At 48.8% G+C, this 19,564-nt stretch overlaps 1 protein-coding gene across 1 annotated transcript; it reads left to right on the top strand.

The window, feature by feature from the left end:
- Positions 1–12,391: 12,391 nt before the first annotated feature.
- Positions 12,392–13,324, top strand: LOC311166193 (olfactory receptor 14C36-like; the record flags this gene model as incomplete). Its single annotated transcript, XM_084227663.1, has 1 exon — positions 12,392–13,324. One exon carries the CDS (start codon positions 12,392–12,394, stop codon positions 13,322–13,324), a length of 933 nt encoding a protein of 310 aa, XP_084083789.1.
- Between the last annotated feature and the right edge of the window lie 6,240 nt (positions 13,325–19,564).

Raw genomic sequence — 19,564 nt, forward strand, 5'->3', positions numbered from 1 at the left:
CACCAGTGAGGCAGGACTGCTGGTAAATGATGGAGAGCAGCTTGGCAAGCTCATCTGCCAGCTCCCTCATCACCCTGGGGTGGATCCCATCTGGTCCCAAAGATTTATGAGCATCCAAGCAGCTCAGTTCTCTGACTGCCTCTCCCTGGATAACAGGGGGCCCATTCTCTCCCTGACACCATCCCTCAGCCCAGGAGGACAGCTGTCCTGAGGACAAGCATTCTTCCCACTAAAGATTGAGGCAAAGATGCCATTAAACACCTGTCACAGTCCTCTAGTACAAGGGGGGGGTCGTGATGGTTAGTTTTACCCGTCTGAGTGGAAAAGACACATAGCAAGGGGAGTTTCGGTATTAATCAAAACAAATGCACCTTTCATTGAGTTGCCACAGCAAATGTGATAGAAGGATTTAGAAAGGACATAAAGGAGAGGGAGAGAAAGAGGGAGGGGAATAGCTACCAACGGAGAGACGAAATCCTTGTTGCCCAGCCAATAGATCCGTCTTGTCATGTTGGGGAGAATCTCAAAGTCTTGATTAATACAGGGCTCTATTATAGTCCTCCGCCGAGGGAGAAACAGGTAAAAAACAATGAAGAATAAGTCTATTGAAACCGCCGAGCAGGAACAGGTACAATGAAGAAAAAATGTATTGAAACCGCTGAGTGGGTCATGTTCTCAGTAGTGAGCAAGAGCCATTGTTTTCTTGGTACAGGGAATACACCTGCAGGCAACACTTGGAAAACATCTCATTTCAGTCCGTCCAGCCCCTCATGTTAGAGTTATAGGGTCTCATAGAGTTATAGAGGTCTCATTCTTAGTCCTTGGGAGGGAGCTTCAATCTCCATCCATCACAGTGGTCATGAGGCAGATGAGGGATTTTTCATGGGAGACCACCAAAGTTATCCCAGAAAGTTCATTTGGCCAAGAGGTGGGGAAATTCATGGGCTATTGTGATGAGTGGAGATTGTGAGGCAGGTCTAAGTGTGCAGGGCAAGCCGCCCCTTGCCAGTCCCTGCTCGAGCAGGGTACCATGGCAGCACTGCAAACACAGCTGCAAACAATCCCTTGGCGAGCATCCACATCAGCCAGGCAAGAACTCCACTCAGGATCTTCAGGGTCTTAGTCTCTGTCTCTGCAAAAATCATGAGGCAAATGAGGGAAACTTCAATTGGTCTCTTACAAGCTGTCAGCAAAGGAAGGGGCCAGCCAGGTGGGGCAGCCAGGGGATGACGACAGCCTGCAGGGACAGAGGCGCAGGGCAGGGACACCGTAGGGCAGCCTGGGCTGCACAGGGCACAGGGATGGACAGCAGCTGCAAGGCCCTGACAGAGCTAACTTGTGCAGCACTTTGGCCATGGCAGCTGGCCCTGGGCTTGAGGCCACAAGGGGACAAGTGACCCTTGCAGCCCTGGGGCCTCATTGCCTCCTTGTCCCTGCTCAGCAGTCACACACAGACACACAAAGAGAAATTCAGAATAGGCAGAAAACAAGAATTGATGAAGAAGATGGAGTAGGATAGGACAGACTGTGGAGATCAGGTACCAGGGTCAGCCAGCAAAGTCCACTGAGCAGCCCCTCTTCCCCATGCAATCCTAGAATGGTTTGAATGGGAAAAGCTCTGAGTGCTCATCTCATCCAAGCCCTGCAATGAGCAGGGACATCTTTCACTGGATCAGGTTGTTCAGAGCCCTGTCCCAGTTGGACTTGAGTGTTTCCAGGGATGGGGAATTGACAACCTCTCTGGGAACCTGTCCTGGTGTATCACCACCCTCATCACCAAAACAGTCACTGCAGTTCTACCTGGAACAGCCCTGGCACCACTTTGTCTTGAGGGCTGCCAAGGCAGCCCAGGACAGCAGCAGCTCTGCAGACAAGTGGCCATGGAACCTTGCTGCAGAAATGGCTCCTTGGGGTGGTTATCAAGGAAATTTGAACTGATGAGGGTTGCCATGGCAGCCAAAGCCAGCAGTGGAGTAAGTGCAGTGTCCACAGCAACAGTCTCTTGCAATGGCCCAGTGCAGGCTGGGATGATGATCCACCCTCACAGCTGGCCCACAGTGCCCTGCCCCTCAGCCTTTCTGCACAGAAACACTTCCAGGGCTCTCTGCATTTCCCTTCCCCTCACCCTTGGGTCACTCACACACCTCGCAACAACCCATTTGGTGCTTTGAGCGGCAAGGAGTTCAAAGTTGGTCTGGAGTTGGTCTAATTCTGCCTTCAGCCAACTTCAGATTCGTGTTTATATTAGGACTTCCTTTGTGTCTGTGATAGATGAGTAATGTGATGATTGACTGTCACAATAAATGGACTGATATACTGTATATAGGTTAGGAGAAGTTTTATAGATTTAGAGTTATGTTGTACCCCATCATGTGGTTATCAAGGGACAATGGTAGTTGGGACATCTGGGAGGGCTTGTCACTATGACAACATCTGACCTCCAATCAGGATTTGAGGAAGAGATCTCCACCACTAGACAGCGAAGAAGATGTTGATGGACAGAACTTTGGTAGGGGTTAAAGGGCTAAAAAGGGTAAAACTTCCATTGTGAGGGGGCTGAGCACATGGAAGGGAAAATCATCTGCTCCCAGCGCTGTAACCTTTTTCTTTATTCAGTTTTCCATTGTATAAATGATAAGGTTTAATAAACCTTCCTAAACTATGAAAAGTGAGTAGCTATTTCTCACAATTTTTGGAAACTCCTCTGGGATAGACATGTCTCCCTGCTGGTGCTAGGGGTTTTCAGAAAGAAGCATGCCCACGCCACAGATTTGGTGGAGTCTATTGGATACTCCTGGGGCCACTGGTGGTTATAGGCTGAAGCACGGAGACAGCAGGAGGCTGGATAAAGAAAAGAAAAGAAGAGGGGTGAGTATTATCTTTTTAGTCAGATAATTACTCTGTAATTCTGTTATAGTAAAAGGAACTCCACATGAGTACTATATTGGACCCGCCCTGGTCTGGTGGAATTTCAAGAAATTGGGTGGTTGGAGGGAAAGGCGGGACGCGAATTCAAGAGGAAAGCAGATGATTTCTTCCTCTGTGGCTGTCAGGATGTGTGGATTACAGGAGTTCTGAAAGGTTTTGTGGCAGTACCTGGCCGTGATTCGGGACAAAGCCTGCGTCAGACCCCAGCCCAGCCGTGCAGTGGTGATTCGGGGCAGACCCTAGCCCAGCCGTGCCACGGTGATTCAGGGAGGAGCCAGCCAAGAAGCCCCCGGACCATAGGTTTTTTTTACAGAAGAGAGGTAAAGCTTTTTCCTAGTTTGTTTCTCTCTCTTCCTCTCTCTCTTTTTTTTTTTTTTCTCTCTCCCTTTTTCCTTTCCTGGTTTCTTTTTTTCCCGTTCCCTCACCCTTTGTAGGGAGGTGGGCTCTGTTGGGGAAAGACCTGTGGTCTGCTGGTCAGAATGGGATCGTGGGTGAGTAGCGAATCCCCAGAGGAAGAAACAGAGATTGAAGAAGAATCACTGGGCATCCCTCCTGACAGACCACTAGGAAGGAAGCTAGCCTGGTGGAAATATGACCCCAACACCAGAGATAAGGACGAGAGCAAAATGATTCAGTGCTCTGGGTTAGAGTAAAAGAGAAGGGAAATTAGGAAAGATCATGTCTACTGACCGAGATATGGGTCAGACGAGGGATGGATATGCCAAGCATTAAACATGCATGTAGAAGCTAAGAAATCATTCAATCAGGAAGAGAGTGTCTATGCTCCTTGCTGGGAAGGGGAAACCTCACTCTTGAAGGTGAGTATGATTAAGGTAGCAGAACATACCAAATGGGACCTATTAAACCACTTAACACCACCCTCCCCCCACCTCCAGTAGCTCCAACTGCACCTGCCCTACCCCCTGATGGGCCAAGCCAGAACACCAGGAGCAGGGTAGCACAAAGAGAGGAAAGCAGATCAGAGGATGGGAGCCAAGCATTGGGACTGTACCCCCTGAGGGAAGTATCCCTGGAACTGGGATACAGGAATTGGGTTTGTAACTGTACCTCTCAGTTCCTCAGATGTGAGAATGGTTAAAAGGGAATTAAAAGGACTATTAGAGGACCCCTTTGGGTTAATGGAGCAGCTAGACCAGTGTCTGGGGCACAGTATTTACACATGGGAGGAAATGCACTCAATAATGACTATGTTGTTCACACCAGAAGAAAGACAGATGATCTGGGAAGCTGGGATACAAATATGGGAAAGAGAGCATGTGCAAGGACCTCCTTGGGATCTGAAAATGCCCGTAGTGCACCCCACGTGGGACCATAACAGCATGAGGGGAAGGCAAGATATGGAAGAATTCAGAACATTGATTACAAAAGGCATCAACGAGGCAGCTCCACGTAACCAAAATGCCCATAAGGCTCTCAATGAGCAGCAAAAGAGGGAAGAAACCCCCACAGAGTGTTTAGAAGGTTGAGAAAAAATATAAGGCAGTATTCAGGAGTTGACCCTGACATGGTGGATGGACAGATCTTACTAAAGATTAAATTTTGTCACTCATGCCTAGCCAGACATACAGAGAAAATTAGAAAAGTTAGATGGTTGGCAAGAAAAGGAGTTAGAGGATCTTTTAAGGGAAGCACAGAAGGTGTATGTCAAGAGGGACAAAGAGAAGGCCTGGGCAAAATCCAAGGTAATGCCAACTGCCATGCGGGAAGGAAACCAGCACATTAAGAACAACCCAGGTAAGGCAGGGGGATTCTGAGTACGGGAAGGTAGACGGAGGGGAGATGCAACTCCTTGGGACTGGGCACAAAAAGGAGAGTTTGGGAAACAGGGGAACTTAGGACCAGTCTGCTTTTACTGTGAAGAGAGTGGGAATATTAGAAGGAATTGCCCCCAGAAGGAAAAGGAGCTGAGGGTCTGTGAGACTCAGCAAAAAAAAGTAGAAGATTAGGGATGTCAAGGGCTCTACCTGCTGGAGACAGAATACCATCAGGAGCCCTTGATAACTTTAAAAATAGATCCCCAGGAGGAAGAATTGGAATTCTTAGTAGGCATGGGAGCTGAAAGAACTTGTGTTTGTCGAATCCCAAAGGGGTGCAAAAAAAGTCAAGATACCATGCAAGTAGTGGGTGCAAAAGGGGAAGGATTCAAGGTCTCAGTTATAAAGGAAGTAAAGTTTGAAGGGGCAAATAAAGTAGGAATTGGGGATGTTCTATTAGTTCCAGAAGCAGGATGCAATCTATTAGGGCAAGATTTACAAGTGCAGTTAAGCATTGGAGTACTCCCAGAGGAAGGAAAAATGGTGGTTAAACTTCTTGAATTAAGGGAAGAGGATGAGGGCAAAATTCATGAGATGGTGTGGGCAAAACTGAAAAATTGAGGTAAATTGAACATGAAACCTATAGTAATAAAAATTAATTGATGACAGCTATCCAGCTTGGCTATGACAATATCCACTCTCTCTGGAAGGGTGACAAGGACTGCAGCCGCTGATCCAGGAGCTACTTGAGGACAGGACCTTAGAACCATGTATGTCCTCCCATAATACACCCATATTACCAGTAAAGAAGGCAGATGGGACTTATAGGCTTGTTCAAGATTTGAGGGAAGTGAACAAAGAACAGTAAATTTGGACTCAGTGGTGCCCAATCCTTATACACTACTAAGTAATATCCCAGTGGTTCAGTGTGATAGACCTAAAAGATGTTTTTTGGGCTGACTCACTGGCAGAGGAAAGTGGGTTATATTTACCTTTGAATGGGAGAACCCTGATTCAGGGAGGAAGCAACAGCTTTGGTGCACTGGGTTACCCCAAGGGTTTTCTGATTCTCCAAACCTTTTCAGTCAAGCCCTAGGGGAACTAATACAACTCTTCTCCATTAAATCTGAGATAAAGGTCATCCAATATGTAAATTATTTGCTTCTCTCAGGACAGGAAGAAAAAGAAGTTTGGGGAACCCACCACAGTGTTGGAAAATTTTCTGAGCGACCAAGGACTTTGGGTATCAAAAGGGAAACTTCAATTTGTAGAATGGAAAGTAAAATACCTAGGACATGGGATTTGTCAAGGGACCTGGCGGCTGAACCCTGAGAGAATTACAGGAATAGTCTCACTCCCAGGGCCAAAATCTAAGAAGAAAGTTAGAAGGTTTTTAGGCCTGTTGGGATATTGTAGGCTATGGATTGAAGGATAGACAAAGGCAATCCAGTTCTTGTATAAAAAGTTAGTGAAGGAAGAGATTAGGTGGGAAAAAGATGATGAACAAAAGTTTGAGGCTTTAAAGAAAAAAACTAGTCAGTGCACCGGCATGGAGTCTTCCTGCCTTTCGGAGACAAACCTTTTTATCTGTCTGTAGATGTAGAAAGAGGGGTAGAACATGGAGTACTAGCCTAAGACTGGGGAGGATCCAGGAAACCAGTGGCCTATTTATCAAAACTGCTAGACCCTGTCAGCCAGGGCTGGACAACCTGTATTCAGGTTGTGGCAGCAACTTTCATAATTGTAGAGGAAATAAGAAAATTTACCTTTGGGGGAAAATTGAAAGTATACACCCCTCACTCAGTTAGAAGTATCCTGAGCCAAAAGGCTGAGAAATGGCTCACTGATTCTGAAGTGCTAAGGTATGAAGCCATCTTAAGAGATAATGGTTTAGAGCTAATCGTGAATAACCAATTCAACCCTGCCCAGTTTTTGTATGGAGAGCCAGATGAGGAACTAATACATAATTTCCTAGAGGTTATAAACTATCAAACTAAAGTAAGAGAGGACCTTACAGATCCACTCCAAGGTAGAAAACGATTGTATATTGATGGATCTTCACAGGTAATAAAGGTGCAGAGGGTATTGGGGTATGCTATTGTGGATGCAGGGTTGGTATGCATGGAAAAGAGAAAGTTACCTTCCAAGTGGTGGGCCCAAGTGTGGGAGCTATACGCCCTGAAGTGAGCTCTGGAAATATTTGCACAGATATGGGGAACAATAGATACAGACTGTAAATATGCTTTTGGAATAGTACATACCTTTGGAAAAATTTGGGAAGAGAGGGGTCTATTCAATTCAGAGAGAAAGGGACTGATTCCCATAAAACTTTTTTAGAGGTATTAGAAACCTTACAATTGCCAGAAATAGCAGTGAGGTATGTTAAAGGACATCAAAAAGCAGTGGCTTAAGAAGCACGAGGGAACAATTTAGCAGATTTAGATGCTACGTATGCAGCCGAATCAGGGACAGAAAACTTAATGATAGCATTAAACCCCATGAGAGAAATACAAGAAGTCCCCATATTGAGTGGGACAGAAGAGGAAGAGCTGCTTGAAATAGGAGCTAAGAAAGATAACAAAGGGAAGTGGACATTAGGAGACAGGAGGCAAATGCTGAATAAGAAAATGCCAGAAGGCATACATGGAACAGCACATTGGGGTACACAAGTGCTAAGTGATCAATTTCGAAGGGATTGGGGCTGCATAGGAACTTTTGGAATAGCTAAGCAAGTAACTGAACGGCATGTGGTGTCAACTAGTAAATAAGAAAATCATGAGGAATACACCCAGGGGAGGGTGAGAACTAGCCTTACGGCCCTTCCAAAACATCCAAGTAGACTTTACTGAGCTTCCTCAGGTACAATAGTGGAAGTTTTTGCCAGTGATAGTAGATCACATGACTCATTGTGTAGAGGTGGTACCCTTTGAAAGTCAATACCAATGTTGTGAGTAAAACACTTCTAGAATCAATCATTCCCTGATATGGGATGGCAAACAGGATTGATTCAGAGCAAGGAACTCACATCACATCAAAGATATTACAGAAAGTTGTTCAGGCCCAGGAAGTTAAATGGGAATTACACACTCCATGGCATCCACAGAGTTCCGGATGGGTGGAAAGAATGAATCAAACTCCTAAAAGAGCTCTAGTTAGGCTGATGATTGAAACCCAAATATCATTGATAAAATGTCTCCCTTTAGCCTTATTAAGAATTAGAACCCAACTCTAGTAGGATCTAGGGGTCTCACCCTGTGAAATGATGTTTGAGTTACCCTTCCTGACCTCACCCCTGAAGGTTGCCACCTATGAGGAAAGGGAAGCCAATGCCAAGAAATATGTTATGTCTATAGCACAAACCTTAGAAGGGCTAACACATAAAGGGGCAATTCCTCAAACTACCACCCTGGATTTCAGAATCCATGATATTAATCCCAGGGATTGGGTGATGATTAAGTCATGGAGAGATCAGCCTCTGACTCCTCAGTGGGAAGGTCCCTTTCAGGTACTGCTCACCACCAAATCAGCCGTGTGCACTGCAGAGTGGGGATGGGCTCATGCTAACAAGGGCCCAGTAGAAGAACCCAAAGAATGGACTACAATATCCAGGCCAGGTGAAAAAACATTGACTCTCAAGCAGAGACTGAGAGACAACCAGAAAGACAACAAGACACCCAAAAAGTAGAGTCAAGCTTCCATCAACCCACTTGAGAACTGTCTTCCTGTTCTAATGGGTGACAATTAGCAGCATCTGTTGAGGGGAAGTACACAAGGGACTGTAAAAGACAATGGGACTGCTTCTTTAAGAAAATAAGACAAAGGGAGGAAGGTAAGACTGGGTTGGCTCCTTTGTTTGCTACTAAGAAGGCTTCATAGTCCTGCTGCGGTTAGCAGCCCTCAGGCATGGTAAGGTGGGACAAAAGACCATACCAGACCTCTATCATTCCTCAGTTGACTTTTAATTCAACAGGGATTAGAGGGCAAGACAGAGTTGGCCTCTGTACTCACCCCTAAGATACACTGACTATGGGTAGCAACCACATAGGCACATTAGATGGGAGTCAAAGCCATACTGGACCTCTGTGATGTCCTTTGTCCATTCCAAATAAGTGTGTCTAAGGAAAACCTGAGATTTTTTTTCACCTGTTCCCACTGTCCTTGCCCACATCAACAGATGCTGGTATGACTCATTCAAGAGAGAGAGAAAAGTTTTTACTTAATTGTTCGAGCAAAATGACTTAAAGAAAAGGAGGGTTTGTAATAGTTCAGTAATTCTATGGTTGACTCTCACAGCTAAGGGGTGAATATTAAATATATATTAATAGAAGATTTATAGAAGTACAGGTATCCTTCCCCTCCTCCTTGCCTTATTATCAAGGGATGGCCTCAGTAGTTGGGGCATTGGGGAGGGTTGGCTTGTTACTGTGGCAGCACCTGACCTTCAATCAAGATATAAGAGAGTTATCTGCACCACTGGGCAGTGAAGAAGGAGTCGATTGACAAGACTTTGGGAGGGGCTAGAGGTATAAAAGACAGAATATCCATTTTGTAGATGAGCACACAGTGACTAAATCCTTTGCTCTCGGTGCTGTATTCTTTTTTTTATTCAGTCTTCTCTTGTATTGGGATAGGCCCTAAAAATACATTTAAAGTTTTTGAAAGTGAAAATGGTTTCTCACATGAAGTTGGGGAATGTGAGGCAAGGTTGTCCACACTGGGTCAGCTCTCAAGGTACAATTTCACTGACCTGGCTAGACCTCCTTAGGAGAGACCCTGGATCAATATCAATCACCGAATGCAGCAGGCACCTCTTGTATAATAAGAATAGCAATAATAGACACCCTTTAAGATAGGAATATAAATTTCTTAGAAGCTCTTTTAAATATTTCTCCATAATTGTAAAAGGAAATACTCCTAATGAACTCCTCCAGACAAGACAGAAATCAAGGCAGAGCCATGGTTTGTCAGGACTTCCTGATCCTAATGAGGCCCCTAGTGCATTTGAAGCTGAGCTCTTGAGCCTCAGAGCCTGAGAGGAGACTGCACAAACCTTTCCAGGAGTCAAAGTCACAGGAAACACCCAAAATGTATCAAAGCATGAATGGGTCCCACTGAGGTCCATCCCCAGCACAGGCTCCTCATGGAGCCTTTGGAGGAGAGAATTGGAGGCCAGGATGGCAGAAAAACTTCTCAGAGACTCAGTGTGGAAAGGAGAATCCAAAGTACCTTAAAAACCTTGAGTATTTCAAAGCATTAATGAGCCCCACTGAGTGTTGTTACTGACAAGCCTCTCCAGGGACTAATTACAGCACATAATTGGAGTCCATGATTGCACAACCTCTCAGAGACTCCAAGGCAAAATCCAAACCCAAAGTCCTTTGAAAAACCTGCAGTCCCTGGGAGCATGAAGGAGCCCCCAGGACCATTGCAGAGCAAGGCTCCCCAGGGACTCCTTCCAGCAGATCCTGGACGCCACTGGGATGTGGGATAGGGGGGTATGCTGAGGGCAGGAGAAGGGGCTGACAGTGCCCAGCCTGGCTGGGGCTGTGCCAGGAGGCCCCAGTGCCTTGGGACAAGGTGTCTCCTCCCAGCCCTTGGTGGCCCAGACCCTGCTGTACTCCAGGGCACCAAAACTTGTCTTCTTTTTGTCACCACCTGTCATCACTGTCTCCTGTTCTCTACTCTGCCTGGGGACAGGGGACACTTTCTCAGTCATGTCCCTCAGTGGGACCCATTAAAAGGGAAAGAAACTTTGGAGTGTGATTCTGACTTGGAGTTCTGGAGAGGTTTCTTCAGCTCCCTCTCAGGGACTGATGTTCCGCCTGAGCACAAAGTCCCAGAGGCTCATTAAAGTCCTTGTGTTGTGTCTGTGCTGCTGAGCTGGGCTGGGCTCCTGGCACAGAGGCAGCTTCTGGTAACCAAGAAGAGCTTCAAAAGCACATTTCTCTTGATGAGCCGCTTTTCTCCCAGCCCAGCAGGGCTGGGGCACTGCCTGCAGCCACCCTGGGCACAACACAGAGGCACAGAGAGCTTCAATCAGTTAGGGCTGGGAAAGTGCTGAGAAGTGCCTGGAGCAGAATCACTGCCAGCCCTTGGCAAAGGAACCTCAGTCTGCAGGACAATGCAGCTGCAGTTCCTGGAGTGATCTCCTAAAGCTGGAACATCCCAATGCCTACAGACTCTGTGAGTACAACTCTGAGGATTTCTGATTCTGGGGAGGTGAAATGGCCATGAAGCTCTGACATGCTAAATGGTTCCGTTCAGTCATAGAATATTTCCAAGACAAGGATTTTGATAAAAATGAGGAAATTTTCTAAGACTTGGTAGTCAGTTCCCTTATTTGAGAATGGCAGGGAGGGGGGATATATATTAAAGGTATTATGAATTTTGAGAAATGCCTGAGACATCCAAACTGTTACTTTCACTGATCAATAGGTTCACAGGATATCCCTAATGTGCTTTCAGCCACTCTGCCCATGGACAGCACCAGCATCACCTTAGCTGAACCCATCAGGCTCAGTCTGAGCTGTCCTTTCTCCCAGCTGCAAACAGAACCTGCCCCCAGACAGTGCCCTGCAAACAGGCAGGGTTCTGTCAGGCCAAGGAGAGCGCTCAGAGATTTGGGGTCTGTGAGTGCTGGCAGGGAGAGATCAGGAACAGGGAAATACCTGCAGGAGGAAAATCTCCAGGTAGGAGAGAGAAGATCAGGGAATGAGAGAAAACAAAACCCAGAAACTCTGTGGCAGGGAGAGTTTAGAGATGTCCACAGGATTCCCTCCAATGCAGCCCTTCCCTCTGAACAAGCCCCCTCCCTCCTGTCCCCCCAGCCAACACTCTGCCCTCAGGGCTGGGGCTCCAAGTCGTGCAGCTCCTCCTGTGCAGGCAGAGCTGCAGCAGAGCCATGGGGCAGCTCTGCAGCCCCGGGCCCAGTTTCCTCTGCAGAGCACAGGGCTGGGAGCAGCTGCCCAGCACTGGGGGCTCTGGCAAGGGGCACAGCTGTCTCAGGGTGATGCTGTCCCCAGTGCCCGGCTCTGGGCAATGCTGTCAGTGCAGCCAGGGAAGGAGCTGCATCTCCCTTCATCCAGTGCCATCATAAGGACACTTGGAAATCTCTCTGAGATTTCAGTCCAAGCTGGGAGCTTCAATCCAGGGTGCAAACCTGTCCTAGAGCATCTCTGAGTTAGAAGATTAATGGGAAAAGGCAGAAGTGTTCTGACGCTGAAAATGCTGCTGGGTTGGTGAAATGAGCAATGAGAGTCCTTGAGTACAAATGTGGAGCTGGGCTGTGGTGGACCCATCTGCTCTCAGCTGTACCTGGTGATATTTTAGTGGAAGCATGGGAAGGTGATCACCTTCCACCTGAGAAAGGTTAAAGCCCAGAGAAAATCTGAACAGGTCAGAATAACAGACCATCTCCCCTCACTCTCCACTCATCACTTTGCTGCAGAGAACTTTCTCTGTTCTCCTTGGGGGCAGCAGAAATACTGAGGGATTCTGATATCCAAGGAACACCAGCAGAGATACAGAGAATCTTAGAAAAAATCTCCCAGAACACTTGAACACAAAAGGGTGTCTGTCTGTTCCAGAGGAGGGTGTATGGGAAATGGCTTTGATATTGGTTACAGGTATCTCCTCTAACTCTTCTCACTTGTTCTCCATGAGCAGGTCCCCATGTGCAGCCCTAGCAAATGTCCAACAGCAGCTCCATCAGCCACTTCCTCCTGCTGGCATTGGCAGACACACGGCAGCTGCAGCTCCTGCACTTCTGCCTCTTGCTGGCCATCTTCCTGGCTGCCCTCCTGGCCAACGGCCTCATTATCAGTGCCATAGCCTGCGGCCACCACCTGCACACACCCATGTATTTCTTCCTGCTCAACCTGTCCCTCAGCGACCTGGGCTCCATCTGCACCACTGTCCCCAAAGCCATGCACAATTCCCTGTGGGACACCACGACCATCTCCTACACAGGATGTGCTGCACAGGTTTTTTTATTTGTGTTCTTCCTTGGAGCAGAGTTTTGCCTCCTGACCGTCATGTGCTACGACCGCTATGTGTCCATCTGCAAACCCCTGCACTACGGGACCCTCCTGGGCAGCAGAGCTTGTGCCCACATGGCAGCGGCTGCCTGGGCCAGTGCCTTTGTAAATGCTCTCATGCACACAGCCAATACATTTTCCCTGCCCCTGTGCCATGGCAATGCCCCGGGCCAGTTCTTCTGTGAAATCCCACATATCCTCAAGCTCTCCTGCTCCCACTCCTACCTCAGGGAACTTGGGCTCATTGCTGTTAGCACCTTTTTAGGACTTGGTTGTTTTGTGTTCGTTGTTTTCTCCTATGTGCAGATCTTCAGGGCTGTGCTGAGGATCCCATCTGAGCAGGGACAGCACAAAGCCTTTTCCACCTGCCTCCCTCACCTGGCAGTGGTCACCCTGTTCCTCAGCTCTGGTGTATTTGCTCACCTGAAGCCTCCCTCCATCTCCTCCCCATCCCTGGATCTGGCCCTGTCAGTTCTGTACTCGGTTGTGACTCCAACCCTGAACCCCCTCATCTACAGCCTGAGAAACCAGGAGCTCAAGGCTGCAGTGTGGAGACTGATGACTGGATGCTTTCAGAAACACTAAAGTGATGGTCAATTTCTGGAAATCACTTTTAATAAAAGTCATCTTTGATACTTCTTGTTCATTTCATTATGGAAGTTGTTTTCCTTTGTTTTAGTTTTCTCATATTTTCCACAATGTAATGTCATTGTTTGTGCCATTTCTCATTTTGCTTCTCTCCAACTTCCCTGTGGCCACAGATTGTGTCAATGAGAGGTTGTGGTCTTGGTGGCTTTAAAGCAACTAAAGGATCTCCCAACAAAGTTCTCTGCAGAGATGCCCTTCTGTTGCCTTCTCTGGAGGTGCAGCAGCAATGTCTGTGTGCAGTGCTTGGGGCAGATCAGTGCTGGCACAGCAGCTGTGCCCAGCAACAGCAGCAGCATTTGGTGTTGCCAGTGCTGCTCCCATGGCCCCGCCCCACTGCCCTGGTGGCCCTGGTGTTGCTGTAGGGCCTGAGTGCTCTCAGGGCCAGGCACAGTCCTGGGGGTGGCAGTGCTGGAGCGGCAGCAGGGACAGGCCATGGGCACTGCTGGGGCAGCACTGAAGCCTCAGGCCAGGTCCTATGGGCTCCAGGCTCTTTGACCGGGCTCCAGGCTCTTTTCCCAGGCTCTCTCAAGAACACACCCAGGCCAATGCTGAGTACAGAAGACCCCTGTGAGAAGCCCCAGGCTGGCCGTGGTCAGGCTGGGGGCAACCAGCATGGCTGGCGCTCTGCAAGGGCCCTGGGACAGACTGGAAGGAGCAGCAGAGCAGGGGCTGATCCATCCCCAGTGTGCTGGACATCCCAGGACAGCGTCCCAGAGCGTCCTCATGCAGTGCCAACAACATCTCCCCTCTGCAGCCCTGGCTCCTCCCCCAGCTCACACAGGCACAGACACGGCAGCACTGGCTCAGGAGCCCCTGTTTGCATTGCACAGAGCAGGCAGGAGCACCTCCATGCTGTTGGTGTGGGGACATGAACCTGAGGGTGCACAAATGCCATCAGCCCCTGGGACCAGCAGGGATTTGGGAACGCACGAGAAACCTCAGCTTTGTCCTGGCCTCTGCAGTCAGCCAGAAAGTTTGTTCCCATGAGCTGGGAGTTTCCTGTCCCACTGCCGATGCTGTTGCTCAGAGACAGGGCTGCTTGCAGCCACCTCCAAACTGCTCTCAGCATTTCCTTGCCTTGACCTTTGTTTTCTCTACACTTCCCTTGCAAAAATTTTTTCACCTTGCCCAGCCCTGTTCCCTCCCCTGCAAACAGTCCTCCCTGTTTGCCCTTTCCTCTCTGGCCCCACTCCCCATTGCAGTTCCTGACTTGGCACCATGGGAATGTCCCTTGGGGAGCAGGATCATCCTCCAAGTGCTGCAGGAATTGTCTGCAGGCTCCTGCAGTGCCTCCTAATACTCCCTTGCCAGAGGCAGCACAGGCCAGCGGGCCACATCGAGGCTGCTGTGTCTGTCTCTGGGGCTCCCTGTTCTTGGCAATGAGGAGGAGCTGCAGAGGCTCTGCAGGACTGACAGGATGGGCTTTGGGCATCGAGGAGAAGCTGAGGGACCTGGGCTGCTGGAGCTTCTGAAGAGGAGACCTAGGGCTCATCCTGCAACTGCTCCAAGGGTGATTTCAGAGAATCCCAGAATCAGCAATGCCTGAAAAGACCTTGGAGATCATCAAGTCCAACCTGTGCCCTGACACCGCCTTGTCTCCCCTGGGCGTCCTCTTCTCCAGGATAAAAAAGCCCAGCTCCCTCAGACACTCCTCACAGGGCTGGGGGCTCCTGAGGGGGCTGTGGAGCATTGCCTGTGCTGTGCCAGGGATTGGCAGACACTGCTGGGCTGCAATAGAGGCTCTGGTGGGATTGGGGTTCCAGGGCAGGGAAGGGTTGGGGTTGCAGGGCAGGGCAAGGCTGGACCTGCCCCTTCCTCCCTCACACACAAAATGTTTGGAGCCAACAATCTCCTCCAGTCTGTCAGAATAGGGAATGTTGGAGGTGAAATCCCAATTCTGGCCATGGGCACCTGGAGGAGAAGCACAGTTCTTTTCCATAGGAAGGAAAGCATGGAGAACCAGTGTTTGGAAGGCAGGTGAGAGCCTCACTAGTCCAAGGCCAGCCAGACTAGTCAGTAATGGCAGATTTTTTCTGGGAGTGGTCTTTGGATGTAGGGAATTTTTGAGCTGAGAAGCAGGACAGTTCTTTTCTATAGGAAGGAAAGTATGGAGCCTTCCCCAATGTTTTTGGGACAGATGGGAAGTGACCCTGGTGAAAGCACTGCAAGACAGACTTGTCCTGGCAATATTCCTATGGGAACAATCCCTGGATATAAGGAAATTTAAAGGTGAAATCCCAATTCTGGCCATGGGTGCCAGGAGGAGAAGGACAGTTTTTTTCCAGTGGGAAGGAAAGCATAGAACCCCAGTGTTTCAGCAGCAGATGAGGAGAGACCCTCAACATGCCAAGGTCAGCTGGACCAGTCAGGCAGTCAACAGGAGACCAAACCAGCCAGACCTGTCCTGTGTTCCCTTGGTTTTATGAGGCCCTGCAGTACCACCATGGTCCCCTTGGTTCCATGGGGCCCCGCAGTGTCCCAATGGTGCTTTGATTCCATGGGGTCCAGCAGTGTCACAATGCACCCTTCATTCAATGGGGTCCCAGAGTGTCACAATGGGATTTAGGATTTATAAGGCCCTGCAGTGTCACAATGGTCCCAATGATTCCATGTGGCCTTGCAGTGTCACAATGGTCTTCATGGTTCCCCAGGCCCCACAATGACATGTGATTCCTCTGTTCCATGTGTCCTACAATGGCAAAATGGTGTCCTTTGGCTCCACAGTGTCACAATAGACCACTGATGACAGGCGGCCCTGCAATGTCACATTGGACCCTTGGTTCCATGCAGCCCTGTAGTATAACAAAGGTGTCCTGGTTTCATGAGGCCCCACAGTATCACAATGGTCCTCTCGTGTGGGAATTCAGCATATCATTCCAGATGTCCAGAGCTACTGAGAGAATCCTTGGGGGGGGGGCTCAGAAGTCTTGGAATGTTGCCAAAAGTGCCTGGTGGCTTGACTTTGATCCTTCTAGCTAAATGCCACCTGTATATGAGGATATAAGAATCACTGGGGTTTAAATGGTATAGAAATAGTATATTTACAGATCAAAACACAGGTTTTAAGATTTTGGTACAGGGAGGTTATAGAGACAAGATGGAGGAATTTGGGCCTGTCTCGTGGTTCTTCTTCCTTCATCATGTCTTCCATTTTCTGTGTGATGCATATATTTTTTGATAGGTTCTTGGTGAAGGTGCACATGCTAATAAGAATGATAAGTATTAGGGACAAAAGGTAAATAAGATTTACATAGGTTTTGCTATAAAAAAACACCACTGCCCTATGGGTGGTCAGAGTGACTTTGGCTGCCTTGCTGGTCAGATCCCAGTTGAGCAGAGAGAAAACTTTGTAGATAAGAAATAATAAACAACCTTGAAGACCAAACCTGACAGTCCAGCCTTGTCCTTTGAAGCCCAATCGGAGCGAACCCATCTCACGCATGTCTGGGCAGAGACAGACAACAGCCGACCCGGACCCTCTCGGTTCTGCTGGGAATCCCCAGGGTCACAATGGTCTCACTGGTTCCATGAGGCCCCACAGTGTCACAATGGCCCCTTGGTTCCATGAGGCTGTGAAGAGTCTTAATGGTCTCTCCATGATTCCATGAGGCCTTGCAATGTCACAATGGACCTTTGGCTCCATGGAGTCTTGCAGTGTCACAATGGCCCCTTGTTCCCATGACACCCTAAAGTGTCATAATGGTCTCCACGGTTCCTTGAGGCATTGTGGTGTCACAATGGACCCCCGGTTTAATGGGGCCTCTCTGTATCACAATGATCCCTACATTCCATGGAGCCACATAGTGTCAGTACAGTCCCCTTGGTTTCATGAGGCCCATCAATGTCACAGTGTGCTCCATGATTCCATGAGGCCTCACAGTGTGACAATGGTCCCGTGATCTCACAGGGCCCCACAGTGTCACAAGGGTCCCTTAGTTTCACAGGGCCCCACAGTGTCACAAGAGTCCCTTGGTCTCACAGGGCCTCACATTGTAACAGTGTTCCCTTGGTACCATGGGCCCTGTGCTGCTGCATTCCCCCCTCCCCTTCTCAGCCCACCCTTCCAGCTGAGAAATGCTCCTTGGGCCTCAGCCTTGGCCAACAGCCCCTGGGCTCAGCTCCTCTGCAGCTCATCACAAACACTGTCTGCTCCAGGCACTGCTGCTGCCCAAACAGCTCCTGGTTTCTGTAGAAGCAGCCCTGGGAACTGTTTGTGTTCCCTCAGTGGCACAACATCCCCGTTCTCACACTGCCAAAGAAAGCTGTTGATGCCAGGTGTGGCCAGGATGAACCATTGCTGGGACTGAAGCCCCTCTCTTGGAGCCCTGCAAACAGCGCTCCTAAAGGAGCCCTTGGAGCTCTCCTGGGCCAGCGACTCCCTCTGAGTGGGGCCTCTCCCAGCTGGGAATTCTCCCATTTGCTGCACTCGGGGATCCTGACCAACGATGGAGCCTGTGCTGATCCCTCCACTCCTCCAGGCTCAACCCTTGGCCTGCTTGGGAGATGCCAAAGCATCTACAGGGAGCATTTCCTGCCCTCAGGGGAATTTCTCACAGGTGCCTTGCACTGACTCTTTGTGTCTGTGTGCACACAGGAGTTCCTGTGCTGGGGAAATGTGGCAGAAATGCTGCTCTCTGAGGGGTTTGAGTGTCTTGGATAGCTGAGTCTGTCAGGCCTGTAAGTGAGGTTAAGTTAGGCGGTCTAAGCGAAGTTAAATGCTTCCAAGGGTTGTTCTTTCGCTAAGCTGTTATGTGTAATAAAAGCTATAAACTAAGTTGAATATTGTTGTGTTATTCCTCTGTTAAATTGCATAGTCATAGGTTATAAGTAAGGTGAAATCCTGTTGAGCTCTGTTCTTTTGCTAAATTGTGAAGTTGAAGGCATCAATTAAGGTCAAGATATAATTTAAGTCCCGTTAAGTTTGACCTCTGTTTAGCTTTTAGTCTATATTCTTTTTATCCCTTTCCTCACTGTCCTTTTGTCACACACACACACAGGGACAGCTCTTGGTTCATGTCTGGTTTGATTGCCTGGATTCTGTTTGGTTTTGTTGTTCCTTTGTTTCCTTGGTGTGCCTGAAGAGTCCAGTCAAGAATGACTCTTGCCAAGGAACTTTGCTGTCCTCTCTATTAAATATTAAATCTGGTTTTTTTCTGCTCCCTTGCCGGGGATTTTTTCAGTGCTCTCAAGCCATATACGTAAACGGGTAAAGGAGCCCTGTCCCAGGCTCTGGCCCTGGGGGGCATGGGGACACTCCCTGTCCCCCAGCCCCACCCCCCACGCCCCAGCCCCTTATCCCCGTGTCAGGCTCTGGGGTCGATCACGTGGAACATCCTCTGGGGGAGGCTGCAGGGCCCAGGGTGGGGGGACCCGGGTAGACAGGAAACCCTGCTGTGCACAAGCAGGATTGGAGTGGGAGGAAGTGTGAGGGGGTCTGGAGCAGAGTGACCTCCCCAGTGACCTCTCACTTTCCTTGCAATGTCACACAGAGCCCCTGTGATGGCACACAGAGCCTCTGTGATGTCATATAACCCACTATGATGTCACATAGTCAGCCTGTGAGGTCTTACAGCCTTCTGTGATGTCACAGCCCTTGTTATGATGTCACAATTCATGGTGTGGTGTAATGCAGCCATTCTATGATGTCACAACCTGGTCTGTTATGTCACACCCCCTATGTGATGTCACAGAGATAGCCTGTGATGACAGCATCCATTCTATGATCTCTTGCCAATGATGTCACAGAGCCTACTCTGTGATATCAAAGGAAACTCCGTGATCACACACAGCTGCTCTGTGATGTCACAGCCTGCTTTGTCATGTCAGAAAGCCCCTTCGTGATATCACAGAACCAGTGCTGGTATATCCCTCCGTGATGTCATACCGCTGCATTGTGATGTCACAGAAGACTCTGGGATGTCACAAAGTCACCCTGTGACATCACAGTCTTTTCAGTGTTTTCATAGCCTGCTCTATGTTACACAGCCACCCCAATGATGTCACAACCCACTCTCTGATGTAACAGAGACACTCTCTATGATGGCAGAGTCTGCTGTATTGCTCTACTCTATTTTGTCACAGTCAGCTCTGTGATATCACAACCCCCTCAGTGACGTCACAAATCCCTCTCTGTGATGTCATACCTCCACTCTGTAATGTCACAGCACACACTTTGAC

The sequence above is a fragment of the Fringilla coelebs genome (assembly GCF_963513975.1).
Source record: "Fringilla coelebs genome assembly, contig: SCAFFOLD_41, whole genome shotgun sequence".
NCBI lineage: Eukaryota > Metazoa > Chordata > Aves > Passeriformes > Fringillidae > Fringilla > Fringilla coelebs.